Source organism: Triturus cristatus, chromosome 3_1 (genome assembly GCF_964204655.1).
Source record: "Triturus cristatus chromosome 3_1, aTriCri1.1, whole genome shotgun sequence".
In the NCBI taxonomy this organism is placed as follows: Eukaryota; Metazoa; Chordata; class Amphibia; order Caudata; family Salamandridae; genus Triturus; species Triturus cristatus.
This window is the reverse complement of record NC_140583.1, coordinates 1,071,659,933-1,071,686,658: the sequence shown is the minus strand read 5'-3', so window position 1 is coordinate 1,071,686,658 and position 26,726 is coordinate 1,071,659,933. Positions and strand designations below refer to the sequence as shown.

Sequence of the window (26,726 nt, the reverse complement as noted above, 5' to 3'; positions counted from 1 at the left end):
ATCCACTAGTCGGAACTCGCACATAGGCAGGATACTCTGGAAAGGCGAGTTTGACATAAAAAAAAGATGTAAAGTGATACCATTCTACAGTCGTGGCCCGTGCAGATAAGTGCAGTGGGGTGTTAGGGATGGAAGTTGACATATGACATGGATAGTGAACATAAAATAGATAAATAAATAAAACCACTTATATTGTGCTCGCTGCATCGCCAACTCTATAATGCGGTGAGCGCAAGGTAAGTGGTTTTATTCATTTAATTATTTTATGTTCACAATCCTGTCATATTTCGAACATCACCCCCCACCCCGTCTCACCCTACCGCGCTTACCTGCACGAGCCGCCACTGCGATTGTATTTCAAAATCTTTCCTGGTACTCTTGTGGAGCTGGCAATTCTCCCATAGTTGAACGGTAGAATACATGGACAGGTGCAATGAAATATAATGTACTAGATGGATTATATTTCTCTCACACAGCCCTTTGCCCAGTCCTTCTTTCTGATGTAAATCTACCCAAGTCCTTCACTCTTTCAAACTGCCAACTACCAATTATCAAATGTAAATATGTTTTTTGAACAATCCAGCACAGTACCGCTTCCAGAAAAAAAAATTTGGCTCAAATTCTAAGTGGCATAATGCGACCAAGCCCTAGATAGGATAACCCACCCTCCCAGAAACAAACATTGCAACGACCATTCCAGGCTGTGGTCCTCTCCCGTTACAAGGTAGCAATGGCCTCCTAAGACAGCGTCAAAGACTTCATGCTCCCTGAAGTCAATCTCACACACCACCCCACTCATCCGAGGGGTGGGGAAATGCGATCACATCCCTCACGTCTCACCAATGGATCTTCAGTTGATGCCTCTCCAAGTCTCAGTAGTTTTCATGAAAAGTAATGACTGGTGCACCCCCATCATGATGCCAAAGCAACACCAAAGATCTCCATATTTCCAGACTTAAAATCAAAGAACTAAAAGAGGGGACTTGGACAAGACCTTCTCAACGTTAGCAGCAGGATTCAGAACAACACCAAGGTCACTGCATCTGCTGTTTCCTATCTAGAAACATGCATAGATTTGTATACATGTAGCAACATATTATGCCCTAACTGGCCTTATCCAGGGGCGTAGCTTCCCTTGCTGTAGCAGGTGGAGTGCACCGGGGCCCAGAGGACTGAGGGGCCTATTAAGTCCTGATTATTGCTGTATTTTATAATTCAAACAGTAGCCAAAGGGGGATTATCATCTCCTTCCACTAGGCCCGTTGCACACTGGCTACTCCAGGGGCGTCACCTTGTGTTCCGAGGTGTAAATCGATTCCTACTTTCTTCGAGAGTCCGTTAATCTGCAGTGAACAGATAAGAAATAATCAAAGTCTACCCGGAGGTAGAGGTTGTGTGTTTTTATAAGTGGTGAGACAACTGGGTTAGAAAATGAATCCAATGAGTCCAATGGGACAGGATCTCCACAGGAGAAGAACTTCAGTTTCTGTTCCAGGGTTGTTATTCCTAGGAATTAAGATATCCCTTGCATCAGTAATATCCAATTTCTTGATACTGATTGTGCTTTCCAGGGGACAGAGATGAGGATTGATAATGTGAACCTCAGTTGAAATCATCTGAATCTGATTAATTTGATCATTCCCTGGACAAAAGAGCAAGTAATTCACATTAGAACCCTCCTACATACTATGTTCACCAATGCACCCATGTTGTGGCAGTGACTTTCAGCCTTTCCTGGTTTCACAACCAAAAGTTCTAAGGGCCTCAATCAGGGAGTGGCGGAGCAGGATGACTTACCTTACCGAAAGCATCTCGCCCTGCTAAGCGTGCATTCCCCCTGACCGATTCAGAGATGAGAGAATCAATGAGTTACCTTTGATGGACCCTCAAATGGCTCCACTGAAGTAACCACTGACATGACGGCCTGTCTGCCAGAAGATCACTAGGTCACAGGAGTGTGCGTACCACCCTAACAAGGCGGGGTGACCATCACTGATTTTCCCTGCCTGGGTCTGCCACGCAAAGGATGACGCACACGGGCCGGGTAAATGTGGAATGGCCGGGGCATGAAGGAAGAAAACTCCCACCGTGTCAGCCATTTGTTATTTTTTTAGAGAAAACAAACTGCAGCATAGGGAGTTTCTTTAATTTCCCTAAATAAAAACGTTTATCCAGCTTGCACTTTATGACATTTGCACAGCAAACCTGCCGTGCTGTGAGGAGAACCATCCCTGCAGTGTCTCCCTGGAGAGACCTCCCTGCCAGACAGGTGGGGATCTCAAGAGTGGAGCGTCATTTGCCAAGGTGATAGTGCCTTCCCAGCGGACTGGCAGACTGTCAGCCAGTGTCTATATGACCACTCAAGAATGCTGAGACATATATGCCAATAGCCACTCTGGGAAATGTGATGCTGCAAGTCCCAGTGGGTTTCGTGTCTTAAGATGAGAAATATAGGGCTTTCGGGAAGCAGTGCTCAATTTGAGCCGGTGCTTAATCATCAACACAAGTGCTTTTCATGAGCGCCAGTTAAGGACACATTCATTTATGGTAGTGATGTGCCCAGAATCAGAGGATGTTGAGCCCACGCCGAGACTCAAACCTGGTTTTCCAGCTCTAAAGTTGGTAGCTCTGGCCATTACGCCACACCCTCTCCCCACTTTCATGGGTAGTAGATAGTTCTGTTTTAGGCGGCGCTAGCAGGAGCAATGGGCTGGTGCAAGCTACCTGCTGACAAGAGCCCAGGCACTTATGTTTTTTTTTTACAAATGTACTGCTTTCTGGAAGCATTCCTTATGACCTGGGGACGTTGTTGTAGAGTTGGGTGATAGTCAAAGACAGAGCTGGTCAAGCAGGCATTAAACTTGAAGGAAAGTCACAGAATTGGGTGGTAGTCGTCCAATTCCATGTGTTCCCGTTTGTTTGACTGTGTTTTATTGGCATTGCAGCGCCACTGACTGATGATTTTGGGACTACACAGTCTTAGAGTTAAAGAATTAAAATGGCTGCTGTCATTGAAGGCAGTGCATCATTGCGTTTTTCGGGAAGGTCGCTGGGTAGGGATCAGGATCTGGGTAGCCTTGAGTGTGAGGTGAGAAAAAGAGGGAGTGAAACAGGCTAGGCAGGGAGGGAGAGAGAGACAAGGAGAGGACTGAGAGGTAAAGATAGAGAAGGAATGGCTTTCCAAAGGGAGGGTGGAGATGGAGGCGGGAAGGAAAGCATATAGAGGGACTGCACAAAAGGAAAAGCTGGGGAAAGGGCAGAATAAAACTGTTGTCTTGTACCCAAGAGCTGGGCTGCAGCGGGCATGGCGCCCACGGGGCAGCTTTGTCCTAGCCGCGGCTTGTTATTTGCAGCTAAAATGGAGCAGAACAAGCCTGCTGCTCAAGGGCTGCTGGGAACTAGGGAGACCGACTGCAGCAGCAGAGCGAGGAGGAGAGCTGAAGTGTGCAAGTGAGGAGGAACCTGGAACCTACAGGGGAAAGAGCTGCGAGTTACCGGGACCGAGGAGGGCTTCAGTGGGCTAGAGCTGCCGTGTGCGTGAGGAGAGCTGCGTGTACCCACGGGAAGACCTGAAATGGAGGGGGGGAGGGCAGTAGTGTACCGGTGGGGTGGAGAGCTGCGATATTTGAAGAGATCTCCATTGCATTAGGGGACGCAGGTGCAGCAGAGAGGCTGACAACTGGAGTGTGAAAAGGAAAGAGCCCTGAGGCTTATTTACTACGGTTTTGTGTGGGCGCCTCCATGGTGCAAAGTAACACAAAGCATTGCTTCAATTTACTTATCATTATAAATGCCCATGGGCGCAGAGCAAAACAGAGCAGCTCCTGCATATTCCTTATGAAGTGCAGGCCCTTGAATGAGTCAGTGTGGGGGGCGTCAGGTGTCTCAGGGAAGAATGAGGGCTGCCACGTGCTAGTGAGGAGAGGTGAGGGGTACCACCCAGGAGAGCTGCACTCTGTGGTCGGAGCTTCGTTCTACCAAGACGAAGAGCTGCCGAATGGAGAGGAGAAAGCCTAGTTTGACCCCACGCCAGAGGGGAGAACGCCAAATGCACACTGGAAAGAGGAGTGCTGCAGTTTACCAGTGAAAAGTGCTGCACTGCACCAGCAGGAACAGCTGCAGTGCAGTGAGAATAAGGGAGTTGCATTTTATTACTCAGGAAAGCAGGACTATCATTACCGAGAGACCATTACAGAGAAGTACCAGCAGAAGGAAGCCACCACAGAGAAGAATTATGGCTACAAATTTTATGTTAAGGATATTAAAAAAAAGAATTGAAGAACTTTACTTTGTGGGGAACAAAGCAAAATATATAAAACATAAAGGGGGAAATGTGTAGGCCAATGAGTTAAAATTAGGGTCAGGTGTATGACAATCAGTAGGATCAGGGTAGTAAGAAACTGAGGGTTATATTCAGGGTTGATTTTAGGTTACGGTTGAGAGCTAAAATTATGGTAAGGGAAAGTTTAAGAGTGAGGTTGAGGGCTAGAGATTACCAGGAGGTTTAAAGTGTTTGGTTAGGGAGGACTGTGTGGATTAAGGTTAAGGTTAGGGTTGTGATTAGTGGCCAGGACTAGGTTAGTGGCAGGGCTAGTGTTAGGCTGCAGGTTAAAATTTGAGGGTTGAGGATACATCAATTAAGGGTGGGGATTATGTTTAGTTTTAAAGTTATGGTGTAGGGATTTTCAGTGGCGTAGCAAAGGGGGGTGATTCCACCCCTCGCTCTTACTTGTGGCAAATCAGGCAGGTATCGCCACCCCCCCTTACCTGCGGCCATCACAGGGTAGTAAAAGCAGGGACCGCCACGGGGGGTCAAAGTACTTGCTATGCCGCTGGGGATTATGGTTGGGGGTTATGTTATTGTTAGGAATTACAGTTAGGGTTAGGGTTAGGTGTTGATGTTAAAGTTAGAGTTGTAGTGTTAGAGTTTAAGTTTTCGGTTTGTGTTAGTGTAAGCTTTTGTCCAAGATATCCTAAATTTTATGTGCGTAAACCTTCTGGTTAAAAAAGGTTTTGCATTGGAGGCTGACAGCAGTGGTGACCTAGATTACAGTCCTCCGATTGATCAGCAATATGAAACGGATCTCAACAGTTACTCGGTGCCTGTCCAGTTGGTGATGGCTGGTTTATGGGCTGGTACAGTACATGTCGATGGACATGACCTGTAGCAGGCATGTATTACGTGAGTGCAAAAGGATTCTAGTTGAAGATTGGTGGTTATCTTTCCAGGTGCTATGCTAGGGTTGTGCCATGATATAGTTGCCTTGGAAACTGGCAATATTTCAAGTGTGTTCTGAAGTGTATATGCTCCTGATTGCTGAAAATCTTGGCCGGTAGTGAGTTCCAGAGCTTTGTGGCATGTACACAGAAAGCAGTGCATCCTATGGGCTTCTATGGTAAGGAGGCATATTGATAATTGGCAAGGGCCTGGAGCAGATTGCCCTGTTTTGTTTGTATTGCTTGAACTAAACTTGTGGGTATAGTGGTCATTTTCCTTCAGATTCTCTCTGGACAATGCAGCGTGCCATGAACATTGCCTTTCTAACGAAAGGCAGCCAGTGGAGTGATTGCAATACTGGAGTCATGTGTGCGTGTTCTCACGGGTGAATGCAGAGAAGGAGCCTTACAGCAGCAATCTGTATTCGTTTTTTTTTTAACTGAGTTTTATATAGCATGAACTTGAGCCGAAGATATCAGGTATCAGAGCACTTTACAGGAGCACCAGTTACGTTCCATGAGGACACATTCATTTTTGTTAGGCACGGGGAGATTAAGTGATTTGCCCAGAATCACAGGATGTTGCGCGTCCTTGCCGAGACTCAAACCTGGTTCCCCAGATTTGAGGTCGTTCGCCCTAGCCGCTAGGCCAACTCCGCAAAATAGTTGTATTTTGTGTATGATGAATCTGAGTGCGCCAAAGTATTGTGTTGGCTTTGCCAAGCTTCACACTTACGAATGTGAGGATAGCATTGAATCTTTTGTTGGTATCTATGTTTTTGGAAAGATGCGACACAATGTTTTTATTGTGTAGAAGGTGCTTTTTGTGACATTGACATGTTGTTTCAAGGATAGGTTTGAATCTATGGTTACTGCTAGTTTTCTGACTACTCTTGAAGCTGTTAGAGGGACTTCGGTTTCTTTGGGCTGCTACTTTTGCACACGGGTCATGTTTTATGTCTCCGCAGTGTTGAAATTTAGATGGTTACTGTTTATTAGCAGGAAGGCAGTCATCAAGTTCTGAGTTGTTGAAGTCTTTTTAGAATGATTTGCATGTCGCCTGCACAGTTTTAACAGGAAAGGTTGAAAGATTTATTCAGGTTTGTTAAAGGGGTGAGGTAGACAGGATCTCTGGGGGATGAAACAATATTAGATGTAACAAGCTGACGTGAAAGGTAAACCACACTTTGTTTCTGAAGTAAGAAGCAATCGATTTTAGAGCATGCTGACAATTTCAAAGATGATTAAGTCTTTGTGGTAGCATGGGTTGTGGACAGTGTCAAATGCAGCTGAAAAATCCATAAGATATAGTGTGACTACTCCACTCTTGTCCACTGTGAGTTTTATCACATCCCAAGTGAATATGATGGCTGGCTCTGTTCTTCTGCCTGGTCTGAAGCCAGGCTGCTGGTCTGGCATCAAGTCATTTTCTTTTGTAAAATTTAAAAGTTGAATAAACATTGCTTTTAACTTTTTTTCTAAGAATTGGCCATTTGGCATAGGTCTGAAGGTTTCTGGGTTGGATGGGTCAAATTGTTTTAAGTAGTAGCCTAATGTAGGTAGTTTCCAGCTCGGTTGGGAATGGACCTAGTTCCAGGTGCTTGTTGAGTAAGCTTCTAACTACTTCCCCTGTGTAGGTTGTGAGATGGAGATCTTTAAAGATTTTTGGAATTGCTGGGTCTGAAGGTAATGCTGATCATGCTGAGCATCTACTGATGATGATAATTTGGGGGAACTCGTTTTCTGAAAGGGTACTAAAAGGATGTACCGGTGGAAGTTTGCTTTTGTATCTTTTTATTATGACTGGGTCATTTGTTAGGGTGATTTCTACGTTCTCCTTACTTTTGTCAATACAATCCTTGTTGATGATGTAAAGTTCAAGTGGGATTGCTTTGTGTCATATGGGTGCAAAGTCTTCGCAACCCATGCTTCTGTAATGAAAGTGACGTCTGGTGTGGTTTCTGAGAGTAGATCAAAAGAGTGAAATTATTTTTGCTCTATTGAAAAGTGAGCCTTTTCGGCGTTGTGTTTCTTTCCTCTTGATGTCATGCTGCTTTGAGGGGGATGCATGGTGGTCTAATATGGGCGGAATAACAGAGACATAGCAGATATTTGTGTGTGTGGGGTGGAGGATAGTCTGGTTGCAGGTTGAGGTGGAGGTGTAGAGAAGTTTGCTGGAGGGAACCCAGTGATCATGCATTTGTGCCTTTCCATGATATTTAATTTCCTCTAGACAAGTGACATTGTATTTGTCATTTACTTGGGTTGTGGTTTTACAGTTTATGTGTTGTTTTAGTAGGTCGTATGGTGTTTGTTGATGAGGCTATATGGGTGTCATGGCCTTCAATAGATATAGATAGTCTTTAGGGCATAGAAGTAATTATAGATTGAAGAGTGTATGCTTAGCTCGAGTTGTAAATGCCAAGATGCAGAGTTTTTGACCCCTATGCCCTTTCCAGGCCCAGCCAGGCAGCATTCTGAACCTGACACCCATTTCCTGTCACCAGGGCTGGATGCTGTAAACAGGCTGTTTAAATAACCCTAGTGATCAGATGACCTGGGTCAATACGAACCCTAGCATTAGGAATCAATGGGAGGCCAAGCTCTAATTCCATTAGAACCATTCGTTTATAGGAATGAAAGGGAACCCAAGCCTAAGTCTTGCAGCCAAAAGAAACTCTAGCCTTAGTAACCAATAACAGCCCAAAACCTAAGACCCAATCAACAGAAACCCTAGCACCAATAGAAGCACACGTTCGAAACCATGCAGCCAATAGAAACCCAAACTGTGGGAAAAAATAGGAGGCCAAGCCCTAAGTCCTACAGCCAATAAAAACACAACCCAGGGAACCCAAGGAATTCTAAGACCTAAACCCTATAGCCAATAGAAATCCTAGCTGTAGGAATCAATAGGAGCCCTAGCCTTAAGCCCTGTAGCCAACAGAAACCTTACCCTGGAAAACAATAGGGACCTAAGACCTACAGGGATGCACACACTGAGGTTCTTGCCCTGATGATGCCTATAGTGTAACAAAGAGGTGAATCAAACAAAGAAAGCATTGCATACAAAATCTTTAATACTAGCCGTTAGAAAGCTCAAACCTCAGGCACTTGTCACTGCGCTCTTGCTCGGATGTGAGTACAGGGCTCAAGAACTGAGATATGGGGATCAATGGTGGTCATGACACATAAATGATATGTCTTTCAGCCCTGTTCAGGAACCAATGGCTGAGACCAATTCAAGCATTCCGTCCATTACTTTGTTGTATACTACAGTGTGTCGCCCTAAGTGGGATGGGTATGCACGAACATGAGTCCCATGAACACTATGCCACTGGATCCAAGCTATATCTGACTGATGAGCCCCTACTAAAGTGAAACCGGTCCTGGGTTGCTTGGGTTCCAGTTCAGGGAAGATCTGGCCTGGCAGTTTGGGCTGAACTGTTCCCTCTGGAGCAGGGACAAGACTGATTTGCATATAGCTGAGTCCAGACTGTAGTGGCAAGGTGTGCAAAATAACTATGGATTTGGATGTGGCCCAAGCGATTGCCATCGGCTGAGATTAATTCAAGCATTCCATCCATCACTTTTTTCTATACTATGGCGTGTCACATTTTGCATCAGTAGGATACAAGTAGGGACCACCCACTTCAAACAATAAACAGCGTTGGCATATACAAAATTTGGTGGCTAGAATTTTGGAATGGATAAAGGACGTCCACTGTATCTTGTCAGTATTCCAGGCCTTTCGCTGGCCGCCTGTGTCTGATATAGTAAACTCCCTGATTTATGGCTGGGTGGAGGACGTTCTGAAGCCACCACTTGCATTCTGCCTACCATACTATCCTTGCAATGGAGGAATTCCAAGATTTATCACTTCCTTCACAAATAGGAGGATTTCCTCTACCTCGAATCTGTAAATGAGACTCCAGACCTGTTTCTCTAATAGATAGAGTCCTTCATCCGCTTTTGGATCTCTGATATGTACCAAGAGTCTCCCTGTGTTTCACCTGGGCCTTCAACCTTACAGTACTACGCAAACAAATGATGGACGTAATGCTGAATAAATCATACATTCAGCCCCAGCCAAGAGATCTGGGTTAAGTCCATTGTTCTTTTGCTCACCATGTCACCCCAGTTTAGACCCAGCCATATGCAAATCAGTCTTGACCCTGTGCCTCATGGGAACAGTCCAGAACGAACTGCCAAGCCAGGTCCTCCCTGGACCGGAAGCAAGCATCCTGGGACCGATTTCTGGGTATTACCCTTCATCAGCCAGGCTAGCTTGAATCCAATGGCACAGTGAGCAAGGGACCCACGCCTGGGCATACCCATCCCACTTAGGGTGAAAAGTGCTATGCAAACAAATGATGGACGGAATGCTGAATAAATCATACATTCACCCCCAGTCAAGAGATCTGGGTTAAGTCCATTGTTCTTTTGCTCACCATGTCACCCCAGTTTAGACCCAGCCATATGCAAATCAGTCTTGACCCTGTGCCTCATGGGAACAGTCCTGAACGAACTGCCAAGCCAGGTCCCCCTGAACCGGAAGCAAGCATCCTGGGACCGATTTCTGGGTATTACCCTTCATCAGCCAGGCTAGCTTGAATCCAGTGGCACAGTGAGCAAGGGACCCACGTCTGGGCATACCCATCCCACTTAGGGTGAAAAGTGCTGCGCAAACAAATGATGGACGAAATGCTGAATACATCATACATTCACCCCCAGGCAAGAGATCTGGGTTAAATCCATCATTCTTTTGCTCACCATGCCACCCCAGTTTTGCTCTCCATGCCACTGGAGTCAAACTATCCTGGCTGATGAGGGCTGAAAGCTCAAAACCGGTCCAAGGATGCTTGTTTCCAGTCCAGCAGGACCTGGCCTGGCAGTTCGGGCTGGACTGTTCCCATTGGGTGCAGGGTCAAGGCTGATTTGCATTTGGCTGGGTCCAAACTGGAATGGCATGGTGAGCAAAAAAACTATGGATTTAGGCCCAGATCTCTGTACTGGGATGAATGTATGACATTGTTCTGCATTCTGTCCATCAATTGTTCTTTTTGCATTTGTCACCCCAAGTGGGACGGGTATGCCCAGACGTGGGTCCCGTGCTCTCCATGCCACTGGAGTCAAGTCCAAGTCCAATATTTCTTTATTTTGGTATTTCACCATAAAAGAACAGCCACAAATATATACAAACAAGTAAAAATTTAAGAAGAATAAAAACAATTCATCAAAGATAATACAATGTTAGGTTAGAAAATGATAATAAAATCAGGCACAATCAAGTCCTTGATCTTGCATCTTGAGGAAGTTTCTCCTGACCCACCACATGGAACTTAAAAAACGTTAAACTGCATAGACTATATCAGAATCTGTGTTGTATTTTAAGATTCAAAGGGGCATATTATCAAGACAGGCGATAAAATTATCGCCGCTTTGGCGGCAGAAAACTGCCGCTAAAACGGCGATAATGGGCTTGATAATATGCTGTATGGAATTCCAATTGAAGCCCATGTTAAATGTGAAGGACATCTAACCTGAGCTTCAATTGGAATTCCATAGAGCATATTATCAAGCCCATTATCACCGGTTTAGTGGCAGTTTTCTGCCGCTAAAGCGGCGATAATTTTATCGCCTGTCTTGATAATATGCCCCTAAATGCTTCCATGCAATGTGTTGTGCCCAGGTTTTTACACAGCTGAAGCAGCCATCTATGATTGCTGTTTGATACCCCGGGCAAAAGAAGAAAACATGGACTTCGGTCTCATCACACAAATTACATGCCGGACACCCACTTGTGTTTCCACCCGACCATTTACCCGTGAAAGCATGCATATGGAGGCAGCCATGGCGAAACTGCACATATAGTTTCCTTCCAAGTGCCAGGCAGATTTCGTCAAGACATGCCTCCAGCCTGAAAGTGTCTTTTACTTCCGAGAAGAGTGAAGTGAGGGTGCCATGTGCGGGTTCTGCATGAAGTTTTGCGGATAGTCTGCCCCGATAACTAGTACTCAAAGACTTACGTGATATACTCAAACAGGCTGTGTCGGGATTGTCCCATAATTGTTTTAGACCTATTTCATAGAGGCTCTCCCTGACAAATAGAAGCCACGGCAGCTTCCCTGAGCCGGGGAGTCTCAGGATTTCCGAAAGCTCTAGTCTGTACTCGGACAATTCCGGTGTTACCCAAAGGCGCCGCCAAAAGAGTAGGGGCCTACAGGCAATTACCTCAGCAATGGATCTAACCCCTATGTCCATACGCAATGGAACTAGGGGGGAGCTTATCGGTAGCCCTAGCAATTGTCTAAGGGAGTTGTTCTCTGTCATGGCTAAGGACCTATGATTAGAGTGCCCCCAGATTTCAACCCCATATAAGGTGGCACTCCTCGCCTGGCTTTTATAAATCTCCATAACCGGGCTAACTGGCTTAAGGAAAGTCTTTCTGAAAAATTTAGCCAGGTCGCCTGTAGTTTGTGTCAATTTGAGGTTGCATTTCTTAATCTGAGCCCCCCAAGTCATGTTTTCAGTAAGGGTTAAGCCCAAGTAGTCAAATACATGGACCTGGTCCAAAGGGATTCCATTCATATGTGGGTTTGGGCGTGTGGATTTGCTGGGGTTGAAGAGCATACATTTTGTTTTATTGATGTTAATCTCTAATCCCCTGCTTCTACAAAACTCACAAAACCCATCTAGAATTCTTTGGATGCCCATCAGCGACTCAGAGAGGAGGAGAGTATCATCTGCAAACATCATAGCAGGAAAATGCTTTAGGGCGATTTTCGGAGCATCTGTGTCTTTGCATGATCTCAGAGCATCTATCAACCCATTGATTTAGATGCAGAACAGGGTGGGGGCAAGCACACATCCCTGCCTGACTCCCCTATTGACAGGGATGGGCTGCGTTAATTCCCCATTTTTCCCAAATCTGATTTGGGCATAATTTCCAATATGTAGTCTACTCAGTATATTTAAGAGATAAGAGGGAAGTCCCAACTCACTTAAAACCCTCCATAGTGCGTTTCTGGGTACCAAATCAAAAGCACTCTTCAGATCAACAAAGACCAGATACAGGCTACCCCCTTCTAGATGGACTGTTTTCCTATAGAGAAGTTGGAGCCTGAATATCTGGTCTATATAGTTGACGTTTTCTCCCTAACACCATCCTGCATGGGGGGTCAAGATCGTTTGTTCTTTGAGCCAGGATTGCAACCGGTTCAAGAGGATCCTGGCAAAGATTTTCTGCGAGACATCGATGCAGCTGATCAGTCTATAATTTGCCGGTAACAAGGGTGATCCCTTCTTGTACACTGGGATGATCTCGGCATCTAGCCAGGTTGTAGGAAGGACCATTCCCTGCAAGATGGCATTAAAGATCACCCAAAAATATGGGCCCCAGATCTTAGGTTCGGCCCGATAAAGATCCCCTGGGATCTTATCCAGTCCGGCTGCCTTACCAGGTATGATTTTGTTTAAAGCTTTATAGACCTCAGTCAAAGTTATCTCGGGAGTATCTGTCCCAGTCCCCGACAGAATCAGGGTGTCTAGGGTCTGGCCTCCCTCTGCACCATCTAGTGAGGCGTAGAGGGCTAGGAAGTGCTCTCTCCAGCTGTCAGCCGCAATACTTGGTTCGAGTGCCGCGTGGCCAGTGTTACTGCCATTGGTCACAATGCTCCAGAAAGATTTCATATCTTTAGAGTCCAGAGCGAATTTCAGACTGTCCCACTGATCGGTTTCCCATGAGAGTTTAGCAGCTGCAATGGTGGTTTTATAGTCATATCTAGCTGCTTTCACTGTGGTATTACTCTGTATTCTTATGTTCTCTATTAATGCCTTTTTGGCCGCCGTACAGTCCTCGTTAAACCAAGAACGCCTTGGCGTCCTCCCACGGCCCTTGGTGCACGATGGCCAAAATGTCTCCTGGAGCTTTGTGATTGTAGATTCATTAATTATTTTGAGTTCGTCCAGAGACGCAGCAAGGTCTCCAGACTTCCCTAGCTCTGATAGGGCCTCAATATTGGGAATAATGGTAGTGAATAAGAGAGCCAATTTACTATGTGATTTTTGCACCTTGCTCCACCTAACTTTCCGTCTATTATTTGAAAGGGTCAGTCTGTGGGCAGCGTCAGATAGGTTTACAGATTTGTTCCCACTAGGTGGCAAATTTAGTGTGAGTAGTAAGGCGTTATGGTCGCTGTCGTGCCATGAGCAAACAATAAAATCTCTGGCCAAATGCCAGAGGTTAGTTTCTAGAAAAATGTAGTCTAAAATAGAGGAATAGCCAGCTCTATTAAAAGTGTGGTTCCCCAGGGAGTCTGAACCAAACCGACCATTACAGGCTCGCAAAGAGTACTTTAGGATGAGTGCCTTGATTTGAAGCGCCAGTGGTGTCCAGGCCCTGATGGGGAGGAATATTGGTTTCAGGGATAGACCACAACTCATCCTCTTCAGTAGCAAATGGGCCCATTAGATCTTTCAGAGGTTCAAATTGGCAGTTTATATCGCCACCCAGCACTACTGAGGCATTATTCAGGAGGCTAGCTAGCAAATTATCAAGTTGTTCTAAAGTTGCTGACTCCCGGCCAGTCCTAACCGGCCTTGAATATATGTTAATTAGGGCAATTGTTAACTCAGAATTGAATGTCAGTACAAGGCAAATAATGTCTGGGGAGATATGTGGAACTAGACTGGTCCTGCATCCAACATGACTCCCTACCCACGTGCAGAGCCCGCCCGATGGTCTACCTCGTCCCTTAATTGCAGCTGGTATGTGGAATGAAACAAAACCCTTACGGGTTGAGTCCACCACCGACCAGGTTTCCTGAAACATGCAGATATCACACTTATCTACAAACATCCCCCAGTCGGGGCAGTCAAGCTTGTTTTTGATGCCTGTCACATTCCAGGACATGATCTTAAGCTCGTCTGCTGCACTCTTACTGCCTACAAGATCCCCCTGCTCTAGAATCTTTGCTTGAATAGCAGTGGCTAGTTTGGGTGTAGTGCCTGGAGTTATTTCTGAAGGCTTGTTCGGGGGATCAAAAATTATTGTGGTATCTGTCCCCCTAACTACGTTGTCTTTGTTTCCCCTGCTATCACATGGATAGAATGGGGCTAATGGGTAAGTAATGATATCATATTGTAAGACCTTGGGGGGGGGGGGTAGGGGAAGGTTTAAGACTGACAGGTGAGATTGGAATTAAGGGGCGGTCAAGGAGAGTGATTTCCCCAATGTAGGTGTTTTCAGTGGTCAAGGTAGTGTTAATTTTTTGCGGACTAGGTGACTTCTGCTTTGAGTCCAGGGCCTTTCCCATTGGGTGATGCTTCGCATGGTATGTCTGAGATTGCCCCATAATAGAGAGTCAATCGACCTCCTCTAGGGCCCCAAATCTGTTTACCAGGGACAGGTTGAAGACATAGGGTTGCATTAAAGATGGGCCATGTGTTGTCATTGTCCATGCCTGGTGCCATTTGTTGTGTTTAACTCTGGACCTTCCCTGACTTCGTTGGAAAATAGTGGGACATATGGGGGGCCCTGCCCTGTCCTTTGCCGATTCTGGCGCCATATGTGATGCCTCGATCTAGGATTGTCCCTTTCATCATGAAAAGCTGCTGGTACATAAAAATGGGTGAGCGGGGAGAGTCTAATAGTAGAACCTATAAATGGAAGACAATTGCTTGAGTGCAATAGACTGTGCACAGTAATGGGGTTTCTGAAATTGACTATAATACAGTCCCCCCTAACATCTTTGGGTTTATTACCCACCCAACCCACTCTACGTGTCAGGAGTATTTCATCATCATTGGCACAATTAAATTGGCTGTTTCTGGCAAACAGATGTAAACGTTTATTTTTTAACTCAAAATGGGTTTCCCTCTGTCCTTCTTTAAGAGATGGAACTCCTGTAAGAACGATGACATAAGAAGTGGAGGCTGATGGGAGGTTTATAGTTGGCAAGTCCATCGCTTGCCCACCTCTCAGTCTCATTGTCTCCCCCTTATCATGGAATGGCCCAAAGGTACCCTCGTGTCCAGATACACTACCCCTTGCTTTGTGGCCTTTCTCACGCTGTTTGCTTTGGCCCTCCTGAGTGGCGTTTGGGTCCCTGCTGGTAGTATTGGACTTCTCTCTGGTCTCAGTTATTCCAGATTCATCTGGGTCTGTGATCACTTTGTCGAACTCACTTGCCGATGTAGAGGGCTTAGATACTATCCCAGCATTGCAAGTACATGTAATGGAAAGTAGGTCCAGTCGGGCGGAAATGTGGGCAAGTTCCTCAGTCATAATGTCTCGAATTTGGCCGCGTAATGCTTCTAATATGGGAGCTACCCAAGCTGGTGGTGTCAAGTCTGTGGACCAAAGTTCCCCCTGCGACACGATTGGGTCTGGTGAGCCGTCGTTGGTCTTCTTACGCTTGGCCCCAGCCCTTGTTGACTTGGATGGCTGTCTTGGGCAGGCGGGTTTAGCTAGACCCTTGGTGGCTCCCCTCCTTCTAGTAACGACTTTGGGGGTCGAGCCAATGTCAGACCCTGGAGACAAGGTCAATTTGGCTGTTTCAGGGGGTTGATTATTCCCATACTGTGAAATTTGAGAGTCTGTGATAGTACTAATCTGTGGGGGGTCTGGAGTTAGTGATAGTCTACATTCGGTGAGTTCAATCTCATTTGCCACAACGCCAATTGCCCTTTGAAGCATTCGGTCAATAGATGTCTGCGGTAGAGAGGGGGGTACAAGCCATGGTGGTGCATGGCATAGAGCGATTGTAGTTTGTTTCCCCATGATAACAAATTTAGCTGGGTACAATACTAACATCAGTTTAATATGCCTAGACTAGGCTCAGGTGTGCCCTTCCTCAGTTGTATGCCGTGTTGGGACAAGAGGAAGGTCAGACAGAACTAATAAAATAATGTGGCTGAAGGAAAAACAAAGAGCTTGGGTCACTTACAGTTTGTCTTGAGGTTGCCCTTAGAGTTGTTGTGGAAGTCCTCAATTTGCCTCTGCTCTAGTTAAATGCGGCCACGACAAGGCAGTCCATTCAAAGAGCCGGGATAATGAAATGAGGCAAAACCAAGGGACGGGGCCCAGCCCAGCCTCAGCCCAACGCGGGCGGGCGCTGCGGGAGCCCAGCCACGAATTTCAAGCTCCTCCTGGCGCGAGATGCTGGCGTCACAACGAGCCGCAAGGGGGCCTGGGACTTGCTGTCCTGTCCTGCTCCCTCGCTGCCACGGTGGTCTGGTGAGTCTTGCTCTCCCCGGGCGACCAGAACAATGCTGTACAGTGTGGTCCTCCCCCGTGTTGGTCTTAAGTTGGTCCAAGTGCAGGCACTGGTCCAGGTGCTGGCGCAGGCACTTAAAGTATTAGGGCATCACAATGCATCCCTGCGCCCGCTCTATGGGGAAATCCCCGCTCTATGGGGAGTAAAAATACTTTATTGCCCCCCTGTCCGACCACCCGTATGTTGTACCGGCGGGTGCCACAGGCTAAAGGTCGAAGAGGGGTCAGGAGCAGGGAACAGCAGCTCGGCGTCTCCCACGTTCACTTTGGTGTACTGCCCTGGCTGCAGATTTCAGCCTTCTGCCTGGATGGGCACAGAGTTAATTGTCATCCGGTAAGCGCATTGGACTCTTCGTTATAGTTTTGTTTTATTTGGTCTGGCAGATTTACGGCGGGTTTTGGGTCCGGGCGTACAGCTTACAGCCTGCTGCGATCCTCAGATGTGGACCGCGGACCTCGGATGCCGAACCTACTCCCGAAGATCTCGTTCCCGCTCCCCAGGCTACTGGAGTCAAGCTATCCTGGCTGATGAGGGCTGAAAGCCCGATACCGGTCCTAGGATGCTTGTTTCCAGTCCAGGGAGGACCTGGCCTGGCAGTTCGGGTGGACTGTTCCCATTGGGCGCAGGGTCTAGGCTGATTTGCATATGGCTGGGTCCAAACTGGAATGGCATGGTGAGAAAAAAAAATGATGGATTTAGGCCCAGATCTCTGTACTGGGGTGAATGTATGACATTGTTCTGCATTCTGTCCATCAATTGTTCTTTTTGCTTTTGTTACCCCGAGTGGGACGGGTATGCCCAGATGTGGATTCCGTGCTCTCCATGCCACTGGAGTCAAGCTATCCTGGCTGATGAGGGCTAAAAGCCGAAACTGGTCCTAGGATGCTTGTTTCCAGTCCAGGGAGAACCTGGCCTGGCAGTTCGGGCTGGATTGTTCCCATTGGGGGCAGGGTCAAGGCTGATTTGCATATGGCTGGGTCCAAACTGGAATGGCATGGTGAGCAAAAAAACGATGGATTTAGGCCCAGATATCTGTACTGGGGTGCATGTATGACATTTTTCTGCATTCTGTCCATCAATTGTTCTTTTTACATTCAACCTTACAGTAGCTCTCTTATAAAGAGGCAAAGATTTTGATTGGGCATTCGAAGTTCATACATCTCAACTATTGGACTCTCTAATACACTTCTCAAGAAATTACTCCTCTTCAATGTCCATATGGAGTGGAAAACATGGCTATAGACTCCCTAACTCGGTTCAGTCGACTCCCCTATTCCACCAACCGCAGCAAAGCACTATTCAAGAAATTTTTCCACAACAAGCAGCCACTTCCCAAAGAACCACTTTTCACTTGAGCCTCCTCTCACCATATAAACACTATTACCAAACAGCTCCTCACAGACCCAACCATTACCAGAACCACTTCTTACCAGAGTAATCTCTTAGAAAAGTCTCTTCTCACCTGAGATAACTTTCACCTTAAGCACTACTAACCAAAGCCAATTCTCATCGGAGCACCCACTCACACAGCCACCTCTCAACAGAACATGTAATTACCAGAACTACTTCAGACTGATCACCTTTCACCAAAGCTTCCTCTCATAGAACACCTCATACAGAGTGACCTCTCACCTCTTGCTGGAGCTGCCTCTTACCTAAGCCACCTCTCAGCAATCTATCTCTTACAGAGCCACTTGTAACTAGAGATACCACTCACCAGATTGACCTCTCACTAAATTACCACTCACAAAGCCATCCCTTAACATAATCACCCATTAACAGAACTACATCTCCGAAACCTTTTCTTACCAAAGCTGCCACTCAGAGGACCACTTCCCACATACCCATCTCTCACTAGAACCACACCTCAATAGACACCCTTCAGGAGAATCACCTCTCTTCAGACCCACCTCTCACCAATGCTACCTCTAACCAAATCAACCAATCACAGAGCCACCTCTGCTAGCACCGTCTTTTACAAAACCAACCTCTCAACAGTCACCCATTGCCAAAACAACCTTTCAGCGTAACCGTCTCTTGCTGAAGCTACTGCTCAGCCTTTGACCAAAGTCACCTCTCATCAAATCAACCTCTCACAAAGCCCTTTCTCAACACCCACATACCACAAGAACCATCTCACGTCAGAACTGCTTCATGCTAAACCCAGGTGAAACTCTCAAAATGTCTGTGAATTATGTGAAATGCCCCAAAATTATGTGAAATTAAGCAAATTGCCTCATGCTTGTCCGGCACCTCAGATTAAAATAGAGGACATATTTCTAAAGAAAATAGAGCAAAATCACAAGTGATGGAAACAATATCTGCTCATGATCGGGTTGTCTGCTTTGTTCGCTCTAAATGCCGACCGGCGCCTTGCATCTGCGTGTGACGCCGTCTCTCTCTAGACCAACACTCTCCTGAACTCCTTTCTTTCTAGCCCTAAATGCACAGCTGTTATTGTCCGTTCATTATAATTGTGCCTTTCTGTTATTGCCTCTGTCCAACACTAACTGCACTGTTGTCTGAATGCCTTTCTCCAGCGCGAGTTTACTTTTGTGTTGTCCTCTCTTTGCAGCTGTACATGGGGCACAACGCGCTATATTAAATGTGGAGCACGGCACTCACCCTTGACGGTATTCTCTGTGTGTTGCACCCAGTAAACTGAAGCCCCCAAACTATGCTTGTATCTGAAGAGTGGCTAGGGGCCAGATGTACATACCATTGTGCCTGCAGTTAGCTAATGGAGAATGTTTTGCGACCACATTTCGGTTGCTAAACATTTACACATACCACTGCGAGTCACTTTTAGCAAGGGACACCCTTAACATGCCCCTTCCTAATACCAAATAGCTATCCCATTTTGTGACTCGGTAATAGGTTACCAAATTGCAAAATAGGGTTTGTACATTCAAAAAGGGTTTTTTTACGTTTACAAACAGACCGATTCTGCAAACCAGGCCATTTGCGAGCTCAAAAAAGCTGCGCACATCTGGCCCTGGATGCCGTTCTGGCACGCACTGACTCTTTAACTTGCTATGTGCAGCACTGAGTACACGGCTACCATTCCATGTGCACTTATCTTCCATTCCTTTATACTGTGATTGATGCTTAGAAGAGAACACACACTTCCATTCAGCACTAAGTACAGTGCAAGCAATATAGGTGCACAGGTTTCCTATTCCCTGCACACAGTGCCTGATGCTCAGAAGACAGGTCTCCTTTCATTCTCTTTTCCTCTTTCCACAGATCTTTAGAAACCGTGACCATGAGAACCTGGGAGAGGATGAATACCTGAGCCACCGGTGTGCCCACGACGAGGACTATTTGGCACAGCTGCATCCTGACTATCCTCCCTCGTCATACCCGTCCCAGCATCAGTACCCAAGTCGGGCTGCGGATGCCCCCTACTGCTATCCTCCTCCCGGCTCCCGAGCACCCTACGTGTGTCCCAAAGAGCAGTATGTGTAAGTTTGCCGCCAGCGGAAAGGGGGCAGTGCCAGAGCACTCTTCATGGCTCCTCCCAACCAGCATAGACTTTTCCTATCCTTGGCATTGGATCCTTCTATCCGGGCGTTGACTTTTTCCTATCTTGGGTGTTTGCTCCTCCTGCCCAGCACCAAACTTTCCTACCCTGAGTGCTGGATGCTCCCAAGTGGACGCTGCAATTCTGACCTGAGTGTTGACTCCTACCAACAGGCATTGACCTTCCTGTTCTGGCTGTTGTGGCCTTCAAATTGGGTATTGCCACTTCCTGGCTCCTAGCTCCTTTTAGCTGGACATTGATTTTTCCTGTCCTGCTTGTTTGTTCCTCTGAATAGACTCTACATTTTTGTATCCTGGGTACGGACTCCGACCAGGTGAGCACTGACTCTTCCTACTCCTGGTTTTGACTCCTCCTGACCAGCGCTGACTTTTTCTGTCCTTTGGTGGGGCTCAGTCCGACCGACTTGTGTCTGATCCTCCTCTAGGCACTGAGATTTCCTGCAGTGATCACCAGCCTTTGAAGCCTGAATACTGGTTCTGTCAATCTGTCCCTTGGTTCACCCTGTCCTAGCCTTGCTCAGACTGAGTGTTCCAGCCTGGTACTGAACGCATCTGTATTATTGACATGTGCTGTGGCTGTGTCCAATCAGAGCTCTGGCTTATCAAGTGCAAGGTGCTGACCTCGACAAACTTGCCTCAGATTCTGGCCTCTGTCAGCGTAAGCTCCAATTGCTCTTGTTGGTGGTCAGTGTTCTAGCTTCTCACTCGCCAAGCTATGACTTCTCTCGACCCAGGTTCTGACACTTGCCTGGTATTCTATTATCTTTAAGTCTAGTCTTTGTCTTTGTACTGACTCCTCATTGCTAAACTCTGACTCATCTTGTCCTTCATGTCGGGAATTTGACCTTTTTGTTGGTCTTGTGCTAGGTTGTATTCGGCTATATTTAGGTGGCCGGGTTCAGGTGAGAGAGATGGCGGTATCAGTTACAGGTGCTTCATCGTAACCTCACTTTTCCTCGAAACTCAACATATATCATTAGTCTTCTAACGTATACAAAATATGGTCATTGAAAATAATCATCTTGAAATGAACATGTTCCATCAAAATGTAGTTCCTTACAACCGGGTTCCAAGTCTCTTCGTTGATGGCATCACAGAACACATTGTCATTTAGTGAACTCCACACAGCGAACTGGCATTTGGCTGATCATAACCTAGTGGATGTTGTCTCTCTCCTGATGACATCAGAAAGCATACTGTTCGGCTGCTGATGACATCAAAGATTATATTTGATCACTGGTGATGCTGTCACAGTGCACATTGTTTGGCTGGCTACAATATTTTACTGCTGAAGGTATGCCAGAGTAATTTGATTACTGCAGATACCACCAGAGAGCATTGTCCTGAGCTCATGACATCACAGAATACAGTATTCATCTTCCTATGATGCAACAGAGCAAGCTACCTTACTGGATTACAACTAACGAGATCACAGAAAATATTATTTATCTTGTGATAGAATCAAAGACCACACTGTCTCACTGTTAATATCTCAGACAATAGTAGTTCTCTGGCAATGACATCACATTGTGCACTATGTACAGTTCATGAATCATATTGTCTCACCGATAATGACGTAGCTGAGAACACCGTTATACTGCTTCCACCGCAAAACCCACGTTGCTTCAGATGCAGAGCACCTTTTTCTATGGTGATGACACCATAGCTCATGTTGTCACACAATAACTAGGCCATTACTTGGCCTTATTGTACATTTTGTGGCTGTGGGACATCTGCCAAAAAGCGGCAGATGCACCTTATATATATTTAGAATGCATAGAGGCCCTATACAATCTAAATAGGGCAGAGGGGACATTTTCCACTTTTTAGCAAATGTCCTGCACCCATCAATCTCTAAAAGAGAACCTATTTCCTCATCGAGTCATCAATAATGCAGTACTATTTTTTCATAATTGCAAACAGACTATCACTGACTCTGGTAATTGATCATAAAATGTACTTTCTACATGTGCCCAGAGGCTAGTCACTCTGAAAGCTTCCAAGGAGTCAGTCATAAATCTTATCAAACAAAAGGCGATGATGGACAGAGTGCTGAAACTTTTCAGACACTCACCCCAGTTCAGACCTAGCCAAATGCAAATCAGTCTTGACCCTGTCCCTACTTGAACAGTCCAGCCCGAAATGCCAAGCCAGCTCTTCCCTGGACCGTAAACAAGCATCCTGGAACCAGTTTCGGGGTAACACCCCTCATCAGCCAGGCTAGCTTGAATTCAGTGGCAAACTGAGCAAGGGACCTCCATCTGGGCATACCTTACCAAATTTGGGCAAACAAAACAAACACAAGGAGATGATGGACTGAGCGCTGAAACTTTTCACACACTCTCCCCCAGTCACAGATCTGGGTTGAATCCCTCTTCGTCCTTTAGCTCACATCGCCACCCCAGTTCAGACCTAGCCATGTGCAAATCAGTCTTAACCCTGTCCCTCATGGGAACAGTCCAGCCTGAACTGCCAAGCCAGGTCTTCCCTGGACCGGAAACAAGCATCCTGGGACTGGTTTCAGGGTAACACCCCTCATCAGCCAGGCTAGCTTGAATCCAGTGGGAAAGTTCATGTTGTCACACAATGACTAGGCCATTACTTGGCCTTATGGTACGTTTTGTGGCTGTCGCAGTGCTTTAAATGGGCTGGTACTGTTTTCGACTTTTTACCAAATGTCCTGCACCGATCAATCTCTAAATGAGATGCTATTTCCTCATTGAGTCATCAATAATGCAGTATTTTTTTTTTTCATAATTGCAAACAGACTATCACAGACTCTGGTAATTGATCAGAAAATGTACTTTCTACATGTGCCCAGAAGCTATTCACTCTGAAAGCTTTCAAAGAGTCGGTCATAAATCTATTCAGCCGGGCATAAGAAGCAGAGGCAGGCTACGCAGGGGGGGGCTGGTCACGGCCATTCTCAGGTGATTGACGTCCGTGAACACTCGAGGCGCGCGCTCCTCGCTTTGCATGCAGGGGGCTCGGCAGAAGCGTGCACTGTAAAGGCAGGCAGTTCTGCGTTCAGCCCAGGTGCGCTGGGGCCCACCCAAAGTCAGACATTCATTTGGAGGGCACGAGCCAAGTATGTTGCAGGAAATCAAAAATAATTTGGTACCCCTCCAGAAGCGTGGGCAGCAGCTGCTGGCGAGGACAGCAATCACATAATTCGCCCTTATTAGGAATTCTGCACAGTCGACTACATCTATAATATGATTATTACAAAAAATCCCCCGCCCTCCGAGTGGAAAACAAAGAACATTTCGCCACCACCCTCCCCATCCGAGAGGGAAATATAGATCGGGCTCCATCTTGAAATGAAAAATCAATCTCCCCAGCCAGGTGCTGTCGTATTTATTTTTCGGTTGCGTCATAGCTGGTCCGGGCATTGATTCTGTGGCACTGACAGTGGAGGGGGCAGCTCCCTGAGGCATTGTTTTAATGCCTGGGGCTGTTAAGGGTCAATTGAGGGGAAGAGGGCAAGAGGCATCTCCTGCCTGAGAGCTGAGGGGGAAAAAGAAGGAGAAAACGACAGCTGATAGTAAGAGAAAAGAGTTCACAAAAATACGACGTGCCCACACTGGTGACAGGAACAGAGAAATAACATAATACGGGAGAAAAGGGCTCTGTATCTATCGAAAGGAGAAACAAGGAGAGTTGGGTAAGGACGTAGTAAAGACATATAAAAGAAAGGAAGAAAAAAGAAAGCAATAGCATGGAAGCAAGGAAATAAGCATGAGGCAATAACAGCAGATGAATACAGTGCTATTGGAAGAATAACAAGCCTTGGCAAAGCCAATCTATTAAATGCATGCAGATTAGGCCTTCGCAAGCTGCACAAATTTAAAACAAATTAGCATTTCCAGTGATTGTTTGTGTACCGGTGAGCAAGCTCAGGCAAACATTTCTGAAAAACTGATGCTACTAAAAAAGAGTTGATTTATTTTCTCTAGCATTCATCTAACAGGTGCCTTTGTCAGTGGTCACTCCCAGTGCTACTGGACTGCTTATAATTTGATTAGAAACATGGGGACCGTCTTGGCACAGCAAACCACAATGGAGTATGCTGCATTCTATTTCAAGATGGCGCTATAGTTATATCTGTCGGCTTGCGACCTGCGTGCACTGGGGAGCGATCACTGATAAAAAACACTTGAAGAATTGAGGGTACAGCTAGTTTAGCAAACTTATTTTTCTGCAGCATCCATTTTTCACATATTTTCATCAGCGCGGTATCCCCAACTATACTAGGCCGGTTTGGAGGTGGACAGATACACCCAAAAAGCCAATAAAAAATAGTGATACCGAAATACTCTTGTGGGCTGATCCAATATATGATTGGCAATATCTCAAGCCAGAGGCTAAAGGATCTTGAATAAAAGATTCAGGCGATTGCTGAAGGAGCGTGGTCCTAATCCTCCTGCAGTAGCAGAGATTGAAATATGTTCCCCATCAGCACAAATGATGTGAGCGCCATACAGGTAACACACACAAAGGAAGAGAGGAAGGAAGAAAAGAACAAGGAAATAGTACACTAGTGATAAGCAAAGAAGAGTGCATCAGTGGGAAAGAAAAAGCAAGGATAATAAGAGAGGAATCAAAACAAACGGAGAAGTGAGAAAGAAAGGGACAACAACGACTGAAAAAGGCTAGGGGACAATGATATGGAAAAACGTGATATGAGAGAAAGGAAGAAAAAAGCAATTACAAAGTCTGGAATCTAGAACGAATCCGAAAGCATTACTAACAAAAGAATTAACAGCTTGTTAGAGTGAAAAGGACTCAGTAAGAGAAAAAAGAACACAATATAAATGGAGGAAGGCATAAATACAAAAGGGTAAAAAAAAAAAATCTGCCTAATATTGAAAAATATTGAAAGGATGCCACAAACGTGAAAGATGTGTAGGAGGAAATTAAAGTAGCACAAAACTCTAAAAACGGCCACGAAAATGAGAGAGGAGCCACAAAGGAGTGAGCAGGACAGCAAGAGAGAAAGAGAGAGAGCGAGAGACTTCAAATCAGAAGGAAATAAAGAAAGAGGAGAGTGGAGAAACCGGGGGCCCTGTGCATGATGAGCTCAGAAGCATCATTGTCTTTTGCAGATGGAATAATGCAATTTCCCCGCTAAGCTCCAGGCTTCATCCCTTCCAGCTGCATTTGGAAGTGACCTCGGGCAGAATTACCAATGAGTTTTTGTTTGCATTTTTTATATAATCTGAGAGATAAAAGCCGGGCTAGTGGACACGCTGGAGGGAGGGAGGGAGGGGCACTCAGCTCTCCCGTTTCCCATGCTTGTGACTATGAACATTTGATTCCTGGGACTTGAAGGCTGTGTGCTAGTGATGGTGCTGCAGCTGGAAACCTTAACTGACCAACTTACTCTCAGGTCTGTAGAGTGAGTTTATCTGTGTCTCTCTAACTAAACTTTGACTGAGCAGTTCTGACTTGAACAGATGTCTTGCTGTCAATGCCTCGCCCTCTCTCTTGTCTGTCTTTATCTAACTATCAAACTATTCTCCCCACATACCTATTCCCTCACTCACGTGTATCTATGACTATCCGTCAATCTGTTTCGAAGTACTGCTTGCCAAGCACGTATCACCAGAGGCTAAGGGCATCCAGTGGTGAATTTGTAAAACAATAAGTGCCGCGGCTCTCGTCAGGAGGCAGCTTGCACCAGCCCTCCTGCAACTCCTGTTAGTGCCACCTAAAACAGAACCAACTACGAACTAGGGAAGTGGGGAGAGGATGTGGCATAATGGCCAGAGCTGCTAAATTTGGAGTTGGGGAACCAGGTTCGAGTCTTGGTGTCGGCTCAACATCCTGTGATTCTTGGGCATATCTCCTAATCAAATAATCAAATCCAAAGGATCCACCACATAGATAGGACAGTCTTCAAGGGAGATGTTTCTGGGAAATGTGTTGCTCATCCAGATGAGGAGGCACACAGTGTTTGCTTAAATACCCCTCACACACCAAAAGGGCCCTTGGTGTCATGCTTCATCATAGGAGTCTTCCCGCCCCGCTGCGGGACGGAGCGTGCTACGACCTACGATTACGCGGGAGCACTGTCTTGATAACACTATGTGTGGTTATTGGGTAGTGAGAGGAGAGGTCGGGTGTGAGTATGGGTTAGAGTGATTAAAAAGGACCTGGCCTCATTGACTTACAAAACTTTCATAGTTTGTCGAGGCTGGACCTGTTAAAAAAGTGGTGCTGAGCTGTCCAGCCTGTAATGCGCGGACTCTCCTAAAGAGTCAACATGTTTCGAAGCAAAGGCTTCTTCATCAGGACTGAAAGATCCCCTCAGTACTCACTATGTTGAATATCCTCAATGGGTGTGCTATATACAAGTGAAAAAATAATAGTTAAAGAAAATGCATGAAAATTATGCACTCAATACAATACCCACTGGTATCATGTATGTGTTAATTATGTAGTGTGGGAGGTAATACCCCATGAGCCTCTCGTAACAGGAAGGGAAGGAAATCGCCAAAACGTAGTTGTTTCAGTCGATTCTGCCTCGCTTAAGGATAACGCCAACTCGCGGCTCCGTGATGTTGGCGTTATCGTTAAGCGAGGCAAAATCGACTGAAACAACTACATTTTGGCGATTTCCTTCCCTTCCCGTTACGAGAGGCTCATGGGGTATTACCTCCCACACTACATAATTAACAAATTCATGAT

The 26,726-nt window shown here is 46.1% G+C and overlaps 1 protein-coding gene across 3 annotated transcripts in view; it reads left to right on the top strand.

The window, feature by feature from the left end:
• Positions 1-25,276, top strand: part of NECTIN1 (nectin cell adhesion molecule 1) — a 476,368-nt gene extending 451,092 nt beyond the window's left edge. For 2 of the 3 annotated variants that reach the window (XM_085645944.1, XM_085645945.1), the window contains one exon: positions 19,740-25,276. In XM_085645944.1, the coding sequence (XP_085502070.1) occupies positions 19,740-19,961 (222 nt within the window). In that variant the 3' untranslated portion in view covers positions 19,962-25,276. The remainder of the gene's footprint in view (positions 1-19,739) is intronic. The other variant, XM_085645946.1, reaches the window with a different exon arrangement.
• The last annotated feature ends 1,450 nt before the right edge of the window (positions 25,277-26,726 follow it).